The sequence below is a fragment of the Artemia sp. Qi Xiang Cuo genome, unplaced genomic scaffold, assembly GCF_049724085.1.
Source record: "Artemia sp. Qi Xiang Cuo unplaced genomic scaffold, ASM4972408v1 HiC_scaffold_28, whole genome shotgun sequence".
NCBI classification, from domain to species: domain Eukaryota; kingdom Metazoa; phylum Arthropoda; class Branchiopoda; order Anostraca; family Artemiidae; genus Artemia; species Artemia sp. Qi Xiang Cuo.
In genome coordinates, this window is record NW_028297437.1 from 178,135 (window position 1) to 199,285 (window position 21,151).

The 21,151-nt window shown below is 35.1% G+C and overlaps 1 protein-coding gene across 1 annotated transcript in view; it reads left to right on the forward strand.

Moving 5' to 3' along the window:
• The window catches only part of LOC148938936 (chloride channel protein 2-like), a 37,241-nt gene extending 17,355 nt beyond the window's left edge, over positions 1-19,886 (forward strand). Inside the window, exons 8-12 of the mRNA XM_089107430.1 lie at positions 243-627; positions 4,474-4,619; positions 7,496-7,592; positions 14,174-14,401; positions 18,543-19,886. Of these exons, the coding sequence (XP_088963556.1) occupies positions 243-627; positions 4,474-4,619; positions 7,496-7,592; positions 14,174-14,401; positions 18,543-18,791 (1,105 nt within the window). The 3' untranslated portion in view covers positions 18,792-19,886. The remainder of the gene's footprint in view (positions 1-242; positions 628-4,473; positions 4,620-7,495; positions 7,593-14,173; positions 14,402-18,542) is intronic.
• Positions 19,887-21,151: the final 1,265 nt, after the last annotated feature.

Here is a 21,151-nt window from a genome sequence, read left to right on the forward strand (position 1 = left end):
TATATTCTGTATCTTATAAGTATTTCATTTTCCTTTGAAAAAGGTTCCATAAGTCGTCCCTAGACTTCCAGGTTTTAATTTTATTTTCCCTGTCGAAAAAACATTGTCTTGTTTTTTCGATTCAATTTTCTATGCTTAGGTTTGATCTTTGATGGCCATTTTTTTTTTGGAAATCATTCAGTATCCTGGTCTTCCTAAAATTTTGATTTTTAACTGCTATCTTCTACACTTTTTATTTTCAGAGTTCGAAGCGAATTAAGCTACATTTTTGGAAATGAAAATGGCACTCCATTATCACCACCTCCTCACTACTTATCCATTTCTCCCCCTCCTTCTCCTTTTACTTTGTTTAAACCAAAATCAACAGCGAAAGCATTTGACACTGAGCAAAAATTAAACCACGAAGAGAACGAAATAACTAAGGATGATGATGAGGGGCTAGTTAGACTTCGTCGTCTATCTAGATTCGAGGTTATACCTACCACACTTGATGACATGCCTTCTACTGCTAATACTCCAGTCGGAAGCCCTACAGGTTTACCTTCTTTAAGTGGAAACGCATCACAAGCCCCGTCGTCTGATTTGCGGGTCTTATTTGGAACCCCAGTTCCCGAAGCTGACAGAGCAGTAAGTACTTTTCATGTTTCATTAGATCTTTTCCGAATTATTATCAGTATTTGTAAGGAGAGTTTTGTCAATAGTTTCCAGGTTAGCTAGAATTCAGACAGGGGTGGATACAGAATCGATGTTAGGGGTTACAGATAAAAATTTGGCTCCCCCGTCGGCTTTTTAGCTCCTCTGACCCTATAATTAGTACAGCTTTCAACCTTGGGGGGAGCACGGGCTTCTAAAACCACCCCCTGAATTAAGAGGATATTTTGAACCTCTGTTGCAGCTCTTTCGCACACACTACGTTGAAATAAAAAAAAGTAAGAGAAAGGGAAATAAAGAAAGAGACGTTGTCTATATTTAAAAAAAAATCATTGAAATTAACATTTCGTTATTCTTAATCAAAGATTCCTAGTTAAATTATATTTTAGTTGTCGAAAGATTGATTTCCTGGACCAGCTTTCTTGCTATATGGTGTAAATCACATTTTAGTATGTAAGTGGGACTTGTTTTTTTAGGGGGGAGTTTTCTTTTTTTTCTTCTTAGTTTCAGTAGTATTAGCCATAATTTGTTTTTGTAACGCTAACATGTAAAACCAAAACCTGCATCAACTGCAAACAAAAGTATACTTTCACAAAGATTAATTGATATGGTTGCAAAAGTCCTAATATGCCGAGTTGTAATATGAAATATACACTGCTAATCATATACTTCTATTTCCAGAAGACCCATATATATGCACGCAGACAAAGATTTTTAAATATAGAGGCTAATATTTTCAGCACCATAAGTGCTATTAATGTTATAAATCAGCTTGCGCTACCTATATTCTACCTACCCTAGATAGTAATCGTGAAATATTCCTACTATGACCTCTTTGCATGTTAGTGATGTTGCGGATTTTCATTCAAGCGTAATTTTGAGATCTTTCATTTAATTAAAATTCAGTTTTGTATTATTGTTTTGTACAGCAGGATTGTACTGTTACTGCTACTAGTACTAACCAGCAGCAAGCTGCCTGAGGCTAGTACATCTGCGCAAGCTCATCCTCAATATCAATCTATTATTCCCCCACTCCCTAGAAGTTCAAAAATTCAATTAGTTGATCAAAATCAGTAAAGAGGATACCTCGTTTTTTGAGCGTAACACTGAGCAGAAGGGGCGCATTTGTGCCATGTCGGTGTTTTTGTAAGGCAGTTGCGCATTGAATTTCTCAAATTGGCTTATATTCTGGGGGGGGGTTTATTAGGTGCATTTCAGTGGAAAAGTGGAGCTTTTGGCGCATTTTCACTTTTATGGCAGCAAAACTTTAAACCAGAAATCTGGTAACACTGGTTCGTAACAGGGCTTAATTTTACCTGTTCTTGATTATTTGTGGCTGGTGGAGGTATTTTATTTGTATTAGCAATTACCAACTTTTCCCTATTAAGAAATATAATATTTTTATGTATGTATCTTTTGTTTCATTCATTAGTGATCTTATCCTTAAAATGTGCAATTTGTATTTTAAGTATCTTGTGAAACCGCGTTTGTGCTTCTTTAAAGCTAGAAAAGGACAACTTGAAATAATTTTTTGCAAAAGATCTTATATCCATGTAGAACTATATACAAAATCACAAGGACCATCACTGCTGAAAAGCGTAACTGAGCCTTTGGAGCATATAATAAATTACATAGCGTTGATCTTCATATTGACAATATTAAGTTTTGCTAAAAAAAAGAAGAAAAATGCCATTGGTGGAGCTCGAACCTGCGTCTCCCACTAACTTTGATTTCACCATCAGTTAAAAATGTTGATGGTAGTGACAATTGCTAAAATTGTAGGCTAATTACCATCTTCATTCATATCACGTAAATATTTTGGATGCAGAACAAAAAAGAGACCACTAATAAGGAATATTCAAAAAAAAATTTCAAAACTGTGAAAAAAATTTCAAAACTGTGACAATTTATTGACATACAGTACAATTTGAGCTTTTTATATTCCAGGCTCTTCCTGTCAGTGTTCGCCCTTTCTTTTTTAAAAATAATTTTCATAAATAAAAAAGGCATATAGCTCAAGGCAATGATCAAGAATTATGAAAGGAATTCGGGGTTACTATCAGGACTCTGTCCTACACTCAGAGAAAAAAGACACTAACAACTATGTAGACATAGAGATTGTACTATGCCTGTCGCGATTCATGTCTACTCCCTTCTTTTCCTAATGGCTTTCCCCGCACTTTCTGTAGAAGATATGCTAAATGTTTGTTGAAGTATACTTTCAAACATAAACCCAGACACAAAAGCAGTTTTTGCACGAAGAAGTGCGATCCGAGTTGCCACTCCAGTTTGAGTGAGGGCACTCCATTGAAGCTCACTTTCTTAGAGGGCTTGCATAGTGTACGCCATATATTGGGTCCGAATTCAGATTAAATAATTTATTAAAATAGTAAAAACGTATTATTTCACTGATTCCATCATAATTAGAATATAGAATTATTTTATCATGAAAAAAAAAAACTTAAGGACGAAATGGCAACACGAAGCAGAAAATTGCATTTCAGTTACTCCTACATGCGAGGTTTTGATTTATCTGTACATTATTCTTTGCAAAAGACGTTCGTTGTAAATCAGGCCCGAAACCATTGGAGACACATTTTAGTAAATTGGTTCTTATTTTCAAGAAACCTTTTCTGGAGCTTTTCACTGACTTTTTTTTTTTTTTTTTTTTTTTTTTTTTTTATCCTGGCTGTAACAATTTCTCAGAATAAGAACCACTCAAAGGTGTTTTATTAGTGGGCTTCCAATTCTGTGTAAAAATTCGTTGAGCATTTAGATTCGCCATGGGCAGAATATTTTCAGAAATTGCAATTATATTTCACATGAGCCATATTAATATTCTAATCTTTTTTTATCCTAAAAGAACGTGTATTCTGGCCACAAAGAAAAGACGTATGACGAATAATTAAAATGATGCTATCTGCAAATTATATTATTCGAACGTCGTTAGGCTCATTCTACATTAGTCCAAGCGCTATTAGCATTTTTATTTCTGAAGTATACTTCTAAATCGTATATATATATATATATATATATATATATATATATATATATATATATATATATATATATATATATATATATATATATATATATATATATATATATATATATATATATATATATATATATATATATATATATATATATATATATTAAGTCTGGCGATTTAGCTTATTCAAACTTAACGCATTTATACCAAATAATTTCGTTAATGTTTTATTTCGTTTTTCCATATGGAAATTGTGAATTCTTTGTCCCAATTGTAGCTCAATTTGGTTTTTCGAAGGAGAATAATTCGTGCTTAAAAACACCCTACTCAGACAAGTAAAGGCAAACACAGTAAAGGCAAACAGTGTTTGCCTTTACTAGCAAACACTGTAAAGGCAAGTAAAGGCAAAATGCACAGTAAAGGCAAGTAAAGGCAAACAGCGTACTTTTGTACACTCAAAAGTAAAGGCAAACACAAAAATTAATCTCCAAGTTTCCTTTTTTAACAGAACTGTGGTATAACTTCATGTTCAAAACCCACTAACAACTTTCTTTCAACAACAGCTTTTCTTTTTCTTGCGGAAGCTCGAAGAAAACTGTAGAAAATGTTTTTTTTGGATATGTGGAAAAGTATTTGTTGGAAAAAATAATTATTGTTAGAACCTTCAAAATGTACCTGTAATGTAGGCTAAACAAGCAGTTCATTTATTTGCTCACATTTTTCCTTCAATTTTAATATGAAACTGTATAGCTTGAATAGTCTACCCCTTTGATGCAATAAAGTGCGTGATTATTATTGTGTGGTAGTTTTATAATCATTTTTATTTTTAGAGTAGCCCATTTGCATTCAACCGGGATTCAAGTCCCAGGAAATCAATTTTAAAAAGAGCAATGTCAACCAGTGTTCCAGCTGGACATATCCTTCCTGCATCTTTACCAATAACGCCTTACCAAACTTTCACTGGGGAGGAATCTCGGTCAGTTTTCCTTTTTTTGTTGGTTTGTTTTTGAATGTAATAAAGCAGGGCTACTACTACTTGGCATATTTCCAAGATCTTTAAATATCAGCTATGAGCCTGGGAATAAAACTTATAATGAGACTTGTAATGTCAGTAATGAAACTTGTGATTTTTCGTTGGCGAGTCTTGAGATATTGTTAAATTCTCGGTTGCAGTCCTGTACTGCAGGTTTCACGGTGCTAGTGGTTTTATTTTGCTATTGCCCAAATGAAAAAAAATGGTACTTTGAAAACCAAAGTTATTTCAAATATAGAAATATAAGCAAATCGCTCATAAACATTTGTGAATCTCTGGGAAGTCAATGGTGGTCATGGCCTCTCTAATTTTCAAAAAACACAAAATGATTATAACCGTTATATTATTTATTTGAAAATTTGCGCCCTAAAATTTCCGCGCCCGGGGCAAGTTCCCCCTCTGCCCCAGGGCAACGTTGAATCTTTCACTAAAAGAGGAGCTCCCTAAGTATATGAGGATCCCTAAGATAATTCAAATAAATATTATTAGGTAATAAAATTGAGCTATTTTTTGGCTCAAGAATAGATATAAGTGAATTTAATGAAAATTCTTTCTCCTGGATTCAAAAATTTCCTCCTGGATCCAATATTTTACTGCAAGACAGTTTTCTAATGAATTCTATTTGTACTAAATTTGAAATGTATTTAAGTTTTTCGTAGCACTAATAGCTTTTGTGTAACGATTTTTTCGATTTTTTGTCTGAAACTTTAAAATTCATCCAAAAATTCCTTTTAAAAAACTGTAAAGCCAGAGAAAAGCAAAAAAGCACCAGGAAACTTGGCGAAGGAATTAGAAATTGAGAAAATCTAAAATACCCGCATTAAAAAAAATAAATAAATAAAGAAATAAGTACACAAAACTGCGTATGGTATTGAAGTTCCAATGGTATGCTCAAATTTGGCTGTAAAAAGTCGAATTGGATGTTAAAACCAACTACCAAGAAAAAAAAGAAGCTTTTTTCAGTACAATTTATTAAACATTCAGTCTGTTGGGCAGAAAAATAAGAGAGAAAAAAAGAAGAAAACAACAGAAAAATAAAGATAAAAAAAAGAAAAAAGATCTGTTCTTTTCTATTGAACAATTTAAGTCCGGCTCACGAAATAAAATTGAACTCCTGTTAGAACCAGTGCTGCCAATCCATTATAATCATACCGTTTTTGGTAAAATTTAGAGGTCCAGTTAAAATGGGGGAAATTTGACATTTAATGGCACAATCAGAAATTGCTGGTACATTCCGGTTTATTTTGGTTAAATTTACCTGGTCAAAGCTTGCTTTTTTAAGTTTTGATATTCCTCCGGTCACCTATTAGGGATGTAAGAAAACGAAAAGGGACTTCGGTCGAATTCAAACGGGACCTCAAACCTCTGCAAGTTTCAAGAATCTTTGAACAAGAAAACAGCTCTAAAAATTAGTTTCTCAGTGATGATGAAAACATGCGCGACATAAAAATAAATGCTTGCTTTCCAGTTTATTCTAGTGTTTTTGTCTGTGAAATTGATGCTTAGGTAGAATATTACAATTGAACAGCAAAATTTTTTTATGGCACAATTTTTGTTGCAAAATCGGTACAATTTACCGCAAGCTCTTAGAAACGCTGTTCAGAATCTAGCTTTAATGATCTTTATAACTGGCTTTCATCTATTACATAATATTTAGTCATTGTAGCAACAAAATCTTATAAACAATTTTGCCTGGCGGTGGTATCAAATTTTTCAACTTTGGATAAAATGGAAGCGAGCCGAATAGGCTATCGACCTGACTATCAACCAACATAGGCTATGGCCAATTTTTCATAAAATGACTTGAAGTCTGGATCACGAAGCAAAATTGAACTTCTGCAGAACCTACTTTCGGTTTTCTTTATAACTAGTTTCCAAGTCTTACAATGTACCTAGTCAGGGGCGGATCCAGGATTTTTTTAGGGGGGGGGGGGGGCAAAATATGTTGATCCGAAAAAAAATAGGAGGGGGGAGGGCAAAATAGGTTGATCTGATAAACTTGCATTAGGAGAAAGTTTAATTAACGCAAACTTGAGTTAATTAAGTAAACTACACTACTTTAGACTACGCTAGAGGGTGCCTCCCTCTCCCCCTCTGGATCCGCCACTGTACCTAGTTAGTGTTATGATGACCTTTTTTCCATGAGGTGACTTTAATTATAGCTCACGAAGTAAAATTCCTCTCCTTTCACTTTCTGGTTTTGGTACAGCGTTGTCAATTTGACATAATTTTAACTTCTCTGGTACAGTTTAGAGGTCCTGGTAGAGTTCAGTTCATTTGGAAATTTTTTGGTACAATATAAATTTTCTAGTACATTTTGTTGTGTTTTTTGCTCATTTCTGTCTTGGATACCTGTTCAAGTTTTAGGTTATTGAAAGTTTTCGTCTTGTTACGGCAAATTTTAGCCTCCTGTTCATATGGCTTGTGATACAATTTTAGTTGAAAAACTGGTACAGTTTATTTCAAAGCGTTGACAATGCTATTTTGGTATTCTCTATAACCACTTTCCGGATCTTAAAAGGTGTTGACTCAGTACAATAATAACATTTTAAACAGAATTTGGCCCGACGGAGGGACAAAATTTTTCAATTTTGTATTGAAATACAAGAGAGCCGAATATTCGATCGCTCGAAGACCCTTTTTTCAACGGGTGACTTGAAATCTGCCTCCCGACACAAAAGTTGACTCCCGTCAGAACTTAATTTTAAAACCTAAAATGACCAGTTTTCAGTTAATAAAGATCATTGGCAACAATAACAGTTAAAGGTGAAGCAGCTTTAGTTATCGTTATATAAATCTAAACAGCTACATCTTTCCAGGGCTCGCAGTCCTTTTGATACCATTTTTCGTCGATCAAATGCTTCACTGACCTCGCACGACATGAAGAGCTTTTTTCCTATTAAGAAAGTTACACTGGTAAGGTTTTTTGCTTTATTCGTGTAATTAAAAAAAAAAAACTTTTTCAACTGAAAGTAGGGAACGATTTTAAAACTTAAAATAAACACTAATTATTCCATATATGAGGGGACTGCTGCCTCATCAATCCCTCGCTCCTCGCACTAAAGTTTTTAAGTACTTTTAAAAATGTTTCTTATTCTAATTAAATAAAAAAAAACAAGTTTTTTCTTAACTGAAAGTAAGGAGCAACATTAAAACTTAAAACGAGCAGAAATTTTTCTGTATATGGGAGGGGCCGCCCCCTCCTCAACGCCTCGCTCTTTAAGCTAAAATTTTTTTTTATCGTTTTAAGAAACAGAGTTGTGAGAAAGAGTCAAACCTTAGTGCAAAGAGCAAGGCGTTGAGGAGGGGACAGCCCCTTTCATATACGGAATAATTTCTGTTCGTTTTAAGTTTTAAAGTTGCTTCTTACTTTCAGTTAAAAAAACTTGTTGTTTTTATTTAATTTTTGAATGTTTTTGAATTAATGCAGGTTTTGATTTTGGCTCACCGTACATCAATAAATAAAACGAAATTTGCATGCTAATTTTACTTTTATCTGGCTAAATGGCTTTCTCGAAAATTGTTTAATTTTATTTACGAACGTTTTTATTAGTAATAAATATACGTAACTTACGAATTAACATACGTAACTAACTTCTATATTAATATATTTTTAATTCATATATAAGGGGGTTCGCCCCCTAGTCAATACCTCACTCTTTTCGCTAAAGTTCAAATTTTGCTCCAATTCTTTAAAAATGACCCCTTAATCACAAAGGCCGTTAATTAGAATAAATAGATCTTATGAAAGTACTAAAAAATCTTTGGCTTAAAGAGCGAGGTATTGACTAGGAGGCGAACCCAATCATATACGTAATAATTTCTGTTCGTTTTAAGTTTTGATATTGCTCCTTAGTTTCAGTTGAAAAACTTGTTTTTTATATATATATAATTTCTAATTGTTTTTTAAATAATGCAGGGAAATCCGGCGCCCCCTTCATAGAAATGTTCTTTCCCCCATGAATACTTCTTCCGTGGAAAGATCCTCCCACACAACCCCTTACCCCTCCCCCCCGCTACCTGAAGAAATCCCCCATGAAAACGTCTGTATACTTCCCAAAAACCAATACTACATGTAAACATTGGGTAAAGTTCATAACTTTCAGCCCTTCCCCTGGAAACTTTGGGGGATTAAGTCGTCCTAAAAGACATATTTATTATATTTCCGACCATGCTGAACAAAATGGCTATCTAAAAATTTTGTACGGGTGACTTAGGAAAAAAATGAGCGTGGGGGGGGGGCGTAGTTGCCATCTATTTTTGGTCACTTAGAAAGGGCAGTAGAACTTTTGATTTCCGTTTGAATGAGCCCTCCCACGATATTCTAGGACCACTGAGTCGATATTATCACCCCTGGAAAAAAAAACAAAAAACAAATAAACACGCATCCGTGATCTTTCTTCTGGCAAAAAATACTAAATTCCACATTTTTGCAGATAGGAGCTTGAAACTTCTATAGTAGGGTTCTCTGATACGCTGTTCTCTGAGCCGGGTCACTCCTTATTTACAGTTCGTTACCACGAACTGTTTGATTAAACGGCCAAGAATTGGGGCAGAAAGTCAAACTTTAGCATAAAGAGCGAAGTATTGAGGAAGAGGCCACCCTCCTCCCTTTCCATACTCAGAATAATGTCTTTCTGTTTTAAGTTTTAATCCTGCACCTTACTTTCAGTTAAAAAAACTTGTTTTTTATTTCATTTCTTATTGTTTTTCAAATACTGCCGGGAAATCCGACTCCCCCTCCATGGACAAATTTTCTTCCCCCTCGGAAAATTTCTATTGCATAAAATATATGACCCCTTAAAATTCATCCCGGACTATTCCTTGCAGACGACTCCGCCTGAAAAAACTTCGTTCGCATACTTTTATTCGAAAAAGACTTTAATTTCTGATCTTTTTCAAATCTTACCGGAGATCCTTCCCTCTGTGGAAAATTTTTACCAGAAATCCTCCCAAGCCGAAAGTTGTTCTCATAGATGATTCCCCCATGAGAATTCCTCCCGCTGGAAATTTCCCTCCCCATCGAAAAATCCTACAGACAATTCCAACTCCGCTGAAAATTCCCCCTGGACGATTCACCCAGAACATACTCACGTGTAAAATTGAGTCGGCAAAGAGAAAGTAAGACAAATATAGAGAAATTTGTATAGGAATTCTGGCAAGTTCCTCTAGTATAAGAATTTCCCTGGAAATTTAACCCCTGGAACAGGATGCCTCCCTCGACGCGGAAAATTCTCCCCGTGGAAAATCTCCCCACAGAAAGTCCCGTATCCCAAAAAATGTCTGTATACTTCTCAATAACAAATACTATACGTAAATAATGGACAAATTTCATAACTTATAGGCATTCTCCCAGGGGCTGTGGGGGGGGGGGGTCATGTTATTCCCAAAGGCATAGCTATTTAATTTTTAAACTATGCTGAAAAAATGACTGAACAAAATCTCAAAATCTTGATCTGCTGGCTTTAGGGAAAAAAGGGACATAGAAGGGGGGCTAGTTGCCGTCCAATATTTTTGGTTACTTAAAAAAGATAACTAGAATTTTAATTTCCGTTCGAATGAGCCCTCTCTCGACAGTTAACCGATACGATTACCCCTGGGGAAAAAAAACACACATTCGTCAACTTTCTTTTGGCAAAAAATACAAAATAGGGTTGAGCCGAGTATTTCCATACTTACAGTTCGTTACTACGAATTGTTTCATAGCTTCGAAAATATAAGTCCTAACTATAATTCACTTCATACATGATCTAGTCATATTTGAATGTGCATAATTTGATGGATAAGAACCGTGCCAAAAAGTGGTCACTTTAATTTCCTTACGAAAGCAAAAGTCTTTTTCAAACAGTTCGTGGTAACGAACTGTAAGTAAGGAGCGACCCGGCTCAATAGTAACCAAAACTCTAAAAAAAGGAATTTGAAACCAATAGATACATCTAAAGAATCAGATTTTAATGTTGATTTCAAATTTTACAAGTTTTATCAAGTTTAGCTCTACCCATCAAAAGTTACGTGCCTGAGAAAATTTGGGGTTTGGGGTCCAGGGGTTAAATTTCCAGGGAAATTTTTATACTAGAGGAACTTGCCAGAATTCCTATACAAATTTCTCTATATTTGTCTTACTTTCTCTTTACCGACTCAATTTTACACGTGAATATGTTCCGGGTGAATCGTCCAGGGGGAATTTTCAGCGGAGTTGGAATTGTCTGTAGGATTTTTCGATGGGGAGGGAAATTTCCAGCGGGAGGAATTCTCATGGGGGAATCATCTATGAGAACAACTTTTTGCTTGGGTGGGGGGGGGATTTCCGGGAAAAATTTTCCACAGAGGGAAGGATTTCCAGTAAGATTTGAAAAACGATCAGAAATTAACGTCTTTTTCGAATAAAAGTATGCTAACGAAATTTTTTCAGGCAGAGTCGTCTGCAAGGAATAGTCCGGGATGGATTTTAAGGGGGCGATACATTTTACGCAATAGAAATTTTCCGTGGGGGAAGAAAATTTTCCATGGAGGGGGAGCCGGATTTCCCGGCAGTATTTGAAAAACGATAAGAAATGAAATAAAAAACAATTTTTTTGAACTGAAAGTAAGATGCAGCATTAAAACTTAAAACAGAAAGACATTATTCTGTGTATGGAAAGGGAGGGGGTGGCCTCTTCCTCAATACTTCGCTCTTTACGCTAAAGTTTGACTTTCTGTCCCAATTCTTGGCCGTTTTATCAAATAGTTTGTGGTAACGAACTGTAAGTAAGGAGCGACCCGGCTCAATAGTAACCGAAACTCTAAAAAACGGAATTTGAAACCAATAGATACATCTAAAGAATCAGATTTTAATGCTGATTTCAAATATACAAGTTTCATCAAGTTTAGCTCTACCCATCAAAAGTTACGTGCCTGAGAAAATTTGCCTGATTTTCGAAAAAGGGGGAAACACCCCTTAAAATTTTTAGAATCTTAATGAAAATAACACCATCAGATACAGTGTATCAGAGAACTCTACTGTAGATGTTTCAAGCTCCTATATGCAAAAACGTGGAGTTTGTATTTTTTTTTTCCAGAAGAAAGATCACGGATGCGTGTTCATTTGTTTATTTATTTTTTTCCCAAGGGTGATCGTATCGACCCAGTGGTCCTAGAATATTGTGGGAGGGCTCATTCGAATGGAAATTAAAAGTTCTAGTGCCCTTTTTAAGTGAAAAAAATGGAGGGCAACTAGGCCCCCTCCCACGCTCATTTTTTTCCCAAAGTCACCCGATCAACATTTTGAGATAGCCTTTTTGTTCAGCATGGTCGAAAATATTATAACTATGTCTTTTAGGATGAGTTAATCCCCTAAAGTCCCCGAGGGGAGGGCTGAAAGTTATGAACTTTACCCAACGTTTGCATATAGTATTGGTTATTGGGAAGTATACAGCCATTTTCAAGGGGGATGTTTTCTAGTTTTGGGGGGGGATTGGGGGGCTATGTGGGAGGATATTTCCATGGAGGAATTTTTAATGGGGGAAGGGACATTGCTATGAAGGGGGCGCTGGATTTTCCAGCATTATTTAAAAAAAACGATCAGAAATTAAATAAAAAAAGACGACAAATTTTTCAACTGAAAGTAAGGAGCAACATCAAAACTTAAAACGAACAGAAAATATTACGTATATGATTGGGTTCACCCCCTAGTCAATAACAAGCTCATTAAGCCAAAGATTTTTTATTACTTTTATAATAGCTATTTATTCTAATTAACGGCCTTTGTGATTAAGGGGTCATTTTTAAAGAATTGGAACAAAATTCGAACTTTAGCGCAAAGAGCGAGGTATTGACTAGGGGGAGAACCCCCTAATATATGTATTACAAATATAGGAATATAGAAGTTCGTTACGTAAGTTAATTCGTAAGTTACATATATCTATTACAAATATAAAGGTTTGTAAATAAAATTAAACAACTTTCGAGAAAGCCATTTAACCAAATAAAAGTAAAATTAATATGCAAATTTCATGTACGGTGATCCAAAATCAAAACCTGTATTAATTCAAAATATTCAATAATTCAATAAAAAAACAGGTTTTTTAAACTGAAAGTAAGGAGTGACATTAAAACTTAAAACAAACAGAAATTAATTCCGCATATGAAAGGGGCTGTCTCCTCCTCAACGCCTCACTCTTTACGCTAAAGTTTGACTCTTTCTTGCAACTTTATTTTTTTTAAACAATAAAAACTTAAGAGTAAAGGGTGAGGTGTTGAGAAAGGGACAGCCCCTTTCATATACGGAATAATTTCTGTTCGTTTTCAGTTTTAATATCACTCCTTACTTTCAGTTAAAAAAACTTGTTTTTTTTATTTAATCAACATATAAAAGATACATCTTTCATTATCAGCTTTACAGTAATAAGTTCATCTCATTAGGTGTTTATATTCATTTTCTTATATCTTGCAGGTAAATTCCTTCTAGGTTGAATAAATATTGCTTTCTTATGCATCTTTCTTTACATAACTTTCGTCTTACTTTCTGAAATAGAAAGTCGCTTTTTTCATATGTCAAATAAACTTCATGTGCATTACACTTTTGAATCAGTTTTTTTTACCACCCCCATAAAGTTATTTCTTCATGGTGCTATGGACCCACAAGCAATGTAGTGCACTGGAGCTTTGTAGCACTGCTCATGCTTTTTTAACAATGATCTAGAATGGGTATTTGGCTTCTGTAATTGCCGAGACTTTATACTTGTTAAACCACTTGGTCAGTACTTACTGGTTTGTCTTCTTCCCTTGAATTTGTAGAATAAATTCTCTTATGCGAAACGAAAATATAATTTGGCTTACACGATTTAAAAATGAAGCTGATTCTCTGCAAAAGTTATCATCTAGTGGCCTTCAGCTTGATTATAATTACATTTACCTATCACAAATATCTATGAGTTTAAATGAAGTTTTTACCTTTTTTTGTGATTTGACTAACCACTCCGACAATACTTGTGGGGCTTGTTGGATTTTCAAACTTATGACAGCTATGTTAGTGTCAAATATGGGCGTAGGCAGCATATTGTCTAGGGGGGGCAGTCAATAGTATGATGGAAGGGCCTTTTATCAACTGCTTTTCCAACCATCTGCTTTTTCAGCCATATCTAATGTAAATTTGAAGGTCGAGGGGGGGAGCTGCATCCCTCCCTGCGCCCATGGTGTCAAAGCTTAGGTTTTCTCTTGTTTCTCATGCTTATATACATTACTAGAAGTAGGAAAATTTTTGGGTGTTTCTTATCTGCAGCGAGGGGACTTCCTTTTTCTCCCAGGAGAGAGAAGTCTCTTTTCTGGGTCCATTTCACTTTTTCTCATGAAAAAAGTCGAAAGACGGGCATACAATGTGGCAGATATAAGAAACTGTGGGGAAATTGCTAAAATGTCGAGGTTTCAGGGGGAAATGGGGCTAATGGATCTTTGGCCCTCTTATTTGGCGTGTCTGAACAATGTGCCTTTACCTCGTTGTTTCTTTCTCTCTTTTACAGCCAAAAGCCAGAGTGATCGATATGTCTCCAGAGGAGCAAGCCTTATGGGAGGAAGCAGAAATGGAGAAGCCAGTAGACTTGACCCAGTGTCATATTGACCCGGCACCATTTCAATTAGTTGAAAGGACGTCTCTTCTTAAAGTGCATGCCCTTTTCAGTATGGTGGGAGTAAATCACGCTTATGTAACTGCTATTGGTCGGCTTGTGGGAGTGGTAGCTTTACCTGAGGTATTTATTGCTAAATCTCATTTTAATTTCTTGTTTTTGTTCTTCATTGATAATGGGCAATTATGTACTGTCCTTATTGATTAACCATTTATTAACCCTTAATATTAACCATTAATTAACCATTATTCAAGTGCATCCTTGCAGTAAAATTAGTAAAGCAATTAGTACTCACAAATAATTCTAGTTCTATTTGCATTTCTCTTTTATTATTGACATTTTTTTTACTTATTTTTCTCTTTCAAGTCTTGATAACCAAGGCCTAATGTAAAAAGTGCCAAAAAGAAAAGCCTGAAGCTGAATTCAGACATAATAAAACTATTTTCCAAGTCTACTAAGCATTACCCCTTGTCACTTTACAATCCCTCTTTACGCTGTGGCATATAGTACACATTATACACCAAAAAATAGCCTATAAATTTCCGAAACGCACTGTTCGTAAATTATATGAATGCTTAATTTCCAAAATCCATCAACTGAAACAAGTAATGAAGAAAAGTGGCAAAGAACATGCGTTGATTTTTCCACGGAAGCTACACAGTGCCTCTTGCCACTAAACACGTGTGCCGCCCTTAGCCAAATAAATAGAGTAGGTGATGATTGATGAAACAGCATTGAATTTCTGAAACGAGTATCCTTACAATATATGAAAGGCAAAGTTTCAAAATTAGTTAAACCGGAAGGATTTTGATTAATTACGGAAGGCTCATGATTTGAAGGTGAAATCGAAACATTGGAAGTTCCAAAAAAATTGGAACATTGAAACATAAATTTTGTTTGTAATTGCTTATGATCTATGGAAAATAGACTTCGGAACATGGGTAATAACACAAATAAATGATCCACGCAGACGCTCTACAGGCTACTGGTTTTTGGCTCGTGACAAATGAAATGGCATCATTTTTATACAATCCTAAAAAGGGCTTAACCCAGATTTGCCTCTTGATCACTTGGACTATCTGTCTTGGCTTTTTCTACAATTAGCCATGTCTTGATGCCTGCAAAATGTTTGATTCTAAAATACCCCCATAACTTAGCATCTACAGTATAGACACTGGATCAGTGAGGGGGAGACAGAGGAGCAATTTTTTCATAGAATTGTTCTCCCAGATTTGAAAATAAAACACTTTTTGTACTTTTCAGTGAAAAATCGAAAAAAAAAACAGAATACTCCACCCCCTAGATTTGCATAGAGTTGCAGGAAAAAATATAGAGGAAAATGAAAAAGTTTGTGATACCTTGGATGTGAAGGAAGATTTGTTTTATGAGGAGGAATTAGAAACAGTACTAAAAGGATTAAAGAATAATAAGGCTCCAGGTGCTGATAGGGTAGTAAATGAGTTTCTTAAATATGGTGGCTCTGAGGTTAGAAATAAGTTATTGGAAATTATGAATATGATTTTTGAAAAAGGGGAAGGACCTAATGATTTTAGGAAAACCTTAATTAAGCCACTTTATAAGAAAGGTGATAAAAGTGAGTGTGGTAATTATCGAGGCATTAGTCTGGTCTCTGTAGGTAGCAAATTGCTTAGTAATATGATACTTTTAAGACTGAGAGATGCCGTAGACAAAGTTTTAAAAGAAGAGCAGTGCGGTTTTAGAAAAGGTAGAGGATGTGTTGACCAAATTTTCACTCTTAGGTTAATAATTGAGAAGTGCCTAAGTTTTCAAACACCTTTGGTCCTCAGTTTTATAGATTATGAGCAAGCGTTCGATTCTGTTGATAGAGGAGCTTTAGTAAAGGTTTTATCCTTGTATGGTATACCAGACAAATACATTAAAGTGATTAGTGCTATGTACGAGAATAACACTGCTGCGGTTAAGGTAGGAAATGAGGTTAGCAGCTGGTTTTGTATTAAATCAGGAGTTAAGCAGGGTTGTGTTCTATCCCCCTTTATATGGATTATTTTGATGGACTTTGTTTTAAGGAGCACAGGAAAGGCAATGGGAGACCACGGAATCAAATGGGGAGGAAAAAGTCTCCTGGACTTGGATTATGCTGATGATTTAAGCATCCTAGATGAAAGTGTGAGCAAAATGAATGAAGTTTTAGAGGTTTTGCGAGTTCAGGGTGCTAGTATTGGTTTGAAAATTAATGTTAGGAAGACCAAGTCAATAAGGCTAGGAATAAGTGAAGATGAAAAGGTGACGTTTGGTAATGAAAATATTGATCAGGTGGGCAGTTTCACTTACCTTGGTAGTATTATTAGTAAAGATGGTGGGAGCAGTGAAGATATTAAAAATAGAATAGCCAAGGCTCAGGGTGTTTTTTCACAGTTAAAAAAAGTCTGGATGAATAGGAAGATAAGTCTGCAAACCAAGATTAGAATCTTAGAAGCTACAGTGATGACAGTGGTCAAATATGGCTCTGAAGCATGGGCACTCTGAAAGGCGGATGAAGATTTGCTAGATGTTTTCCAGAGAAATTGCTTAAGGATTGTACTGGGTACCCGGCTGACTGACCGTATTTCAAACAATAGGCTATACGAAAAATGTGGTTCAATACCACTTTCTAGGTCTATAATGAAAGAAAGGTTGAGGTGGTTAGGGCATGTTGTTTGGATGAAGGATGACAGATTGCCGAAGATTGTTCTTTTCGGCCAACCATCTAGGGCTAAACGGAAAGCAGGTCGTCCCCGTTTGGGTTGTGAGGACGTCATAAAGAAAGATTTAAAGGAAATGGGAACTTCGTGGGCGGGTGTAAAAAGGGAGGCTTTGAATAGATTGGGGTGGAGGAGGAGCGTGCGTAGCTGTGTTGGCCTCAGGCGGCTTGGTGCTGCGATGAGTTGTTAGTAGTAGTAGTAGTAGATTTTTTAGAATTGTGTGCCCTTGTGAAGTGTTTTTGGTTTTTTAAACATCTATTCAATAAAATACAGATCAAATTCATTGATATGCTAATCGTATGCATTTATGATCGCCTGTAAAAATAAAGCAGTGTTTTAAGGTTCCAATACGCTGATCTGAATGCATGGAAAGAAAATTTTCATTTAATAAACCTACTCTCGACGGGAACGTTATTTGTGGTCAGGTCTCAGAAATCTCAACTTGGGAACTCTTTCTTTAAGAAAATAAAAATAATTCATTGAAAAATCATGATTATATGCTATAGGCGACGATAGACCGTTGATCATGATTATATTTGGGATCCTTTTTTGGGAGCGAAGTACTCAAGGATACAGGTTTCAAGCTGATCAGAAAGAAATTGTTTTCCCTTTTTGAAGCCCTCTTTTTGGGGAATCTGTGTACCCAGATTAGAGCTGTTTTTGTATATATTAGTTTTCCTGGCCCAGAAACTTACAGTTTTAGTTTTCAGTCCCTTCAAAAATAGGCCTTTGGCCCTGTTTTCGGTCTCATTTTGAGGTGAATCAATATTTCTTTTCTTCACTTATTAATTGTGAAACTTTCGACTTCGACCCAGAAACTATCGACTGTAAGTTTCAAGCCTTCCTGTAAAAATGTCTTTTGGCCCTTTATCGGGTCCAGTTTCTGGGGGAACTGTTTTTTCGTGTTGGTGTCCTGTTAATCCAAGGACTTTTTGGGTATAACTCTCAAGTCGATCAAAAAAAAATATTTCGTTGCTTCTTGTGACCGAATTTGTGGGGTCCTGCAAACTATTGGCCAATTTCATTATTTAAAGCCTTTTCCTCAGTGGATTTGGGGGTAATATCATCGTCTAAGGCAAGTTTATTACACCTTTCAAATAGTTTTGACAAAATAACTATTTTGATATTTGATCCAGCACCATTGGTAATAAAGGGCCAGTAGTCCAAAAAGGCACAAAAAGGGTTCGTTGCCTTCAATATACTTTTAGCCTTTATAAAACGACGCTAGAATTTTCAGTTTCCAATCAAAAAGTGTCTCTCTCCCAGTTTCTATGATCACTGTTTCCATACTGGGAATAAATAAGTTTAACATAAAATATGGAAGACACGTGGGTCTCTACTATAGGTAGCGCTATAAAAGGCCGACCTCTTATAAGAACCACTTATAAAAAGGCTCAGTTGCACGAAAAATTTAAGATAACATTTTTTTAAAAATATAAAGAAATGACGTATGAAATTGGGAACGTGAAAACTTGTAAGAGCAGCATAGTCAACATTTATTTTCTTATGGTGACTTTACATCTTATTATTTTCTATTCTAGCTCAGACAAGCAATTGAGAATGTAAACTCTGGAGTTTTACGTCCTTCAGAGCATATATCACCACTAGAATGTAATATTTCCAACGATGACTCAAGTATAAGAACAGATGACTCACCTTCACAAGCTCCGGAGACATCAAAGCTTATTAATGCACAGGAAAATACTGAAGAAGATGGAGCCAAATTAACATATGAATTTGATACAGAAACTGGAGAATTTAATAGAGCAGAGAACGCTAAAGAAGACTAATGAAAAGCCGTTGTTTCCAACAGTGCATCTAGGGGAGAAAGGGGAGGGATACTTTTTCACTAGAAAATTCTTCGAAAGTGAGTGTAAGGTCAAATTCCGACAGAAGATGGCAAATCTGCCTATCCAGCTATCTGACCAGTCCCTTTTTACGAAAAAAAACAAGAAATCTATCTATGAAAAAAAGAATGCTACTTAAAAAGAAGGAAGGGAGGAATTTTATGTCCAGGTGATGATTCTTAACAATGAAAAACGGTGTAAACAAGGTCATCTGAAGAAATTTGAAAAACTTCCTACAGAAGTTTTTCAACACTTCAGAAGTTTTTCAACACAAAAACGCTTCAGGCCTAGACTCTTCCTGGCTTTTTTCATAGGATAGTACCTGCCACGTCAAGGTATTGGTTTTTAATAACTACACTTTTTTCAGTCATATAGAAAATTTGATATAGCGTTAGACGTACCAGCACTTTTGTATACTAGAATTCTCCGTATTTCCTACGTATTTGCACTTAAATTGTAGTAAATTTGTTTAAAATTTTAATTTTAAATCAATTAATTAAAAACTTTATTGACTGAGCCAGACAGTAAGAACTAGAGTAATGAACAAGAAAAACAGACTTGTGCAAAAAAGACCAAACTAAATTCATAGAAAATTTTTAGTCCCCACCCCTGTTGTGCATTCACTTTCTCTAATCAGAAATTGAAAAGATCACTATGGAATAATTTAAATTCCTGTACAGCTGATATGTAAAGTAATATTGAACTAATGAAAACTTTTATATATAAGTTTAAAAGGACTGAATATAGAAGTTTAAAAAACTGATTTATGCATTGAGATTATTTCTAAAAATATTTTCTAAGAGATATTTTCTCTGCCACTATGGGTTAGTTTCTAAAAATTGGGCTTCTGGGATTTTCATGTGGATAATGAATTTGAAAATCAGTTCAACTAATTTTCCAATGATTTGAAGAGAATTGGCTTAGTAAAAGAAAAGAAACTGTAAAATAAACCCAATTTGGATAATCTGCAGTAGTTTTCTCCATTTGGCCTGGTAACTGCTATAATTTAGCGTATTGTTGTATCTAGTATATAATTTAGTATATTAGGATATAATTTAGTATATTTAGTATACAATTAAATAGGATTTATTATATTTATATTTACTATATAATTTAGCATAGTGCAATTTATTATAATTAATTATTATTTGGAAAGCCTGGGAACTGGACGTTGAACCAGTCTTAACTTCATTCCTTTATACTTCATTCTATATAAAGTAGTTGCTCCTAACAAAATGACTCATAAAACAAAAAGGAAATTATGAATCATGCTTTGTGGTTTCAATGTCTTATTTCGAACAACCAATAATATCGAAATTCTTACAAAAAATAAATTCTGATTGTATCTGGCTTACTTTTCCTGTTTAAGTCACGTACTCTGTCTTTCGGACTTTTTAGAATTTTAAAACCTAACAATCCTTGGGTGCTGCACATTTATAAAATTTATTCTTCTGTTTATATTCTTCTTCTTCTGTTTATATTCATCTGTTTATATCTATATTCTTCTGTTTTAATTGTTTAGGATAATTTGTTTTGTGTTGAGAGTTTTTATTACTGTTTATCTCAACATTTCACAGGGATCAATAGGTCAGTTCTGCCGTTTCATTAAAAATAAAAAATAAAATATCATCGCAGCACAAATTCGTTTGAGGCCAGCGTAGCAGTGCAAAGTAGTGGCAGTCTCTTGGCTATATTTAACTCACGGTTTGCAACTCCTTAAGCACGTTACAACAGGGTGGTTTAATCTGTAGTTCACAGAGTTTCTAGGAGTAGCCTAATTCGTTGCATTGTCTCATTTCAAAGGGGCGATAAATTTTTTCCCCTATAGTTCCAGTCGTACCTCACCCACTCCAAATTCTCAAGATTTTTATGATAATAATCTCGAGGTTTTAAGGGGGAAAAGTCTCCAAGTCCCTCCGATTTCTTGCTCACGTATTCCCTCTCCTAGTCACAGAATAGTGGCTCCATATTTGGGAGCAAAATTTCGTCTAAAGACTGATATTAATGAGTCTTCTTCTTCATTCGACTTCTTCTGTCATGAGTCTTCTGCGTCTTATGTGTCTTCTGCCAGTAAATTTTTCCATGGAGGGGGGGGGGGCACTTTTCTAATGAAAAATAAAGATAATAATAAATTCAACGACTTCAAATGTATTATTAGGTTCTAATATTTCCATTAAAATGAAAACATGGTTTTAAACAGATCAAAGGACATTGGTGAGTAAATAGAAAGGTACTTCGGTCTCAAAGTAGTTCTCTTTTTTACTCCCTTTTTAAGGGTGGTGGGAATTTCATCACCCTTCTCC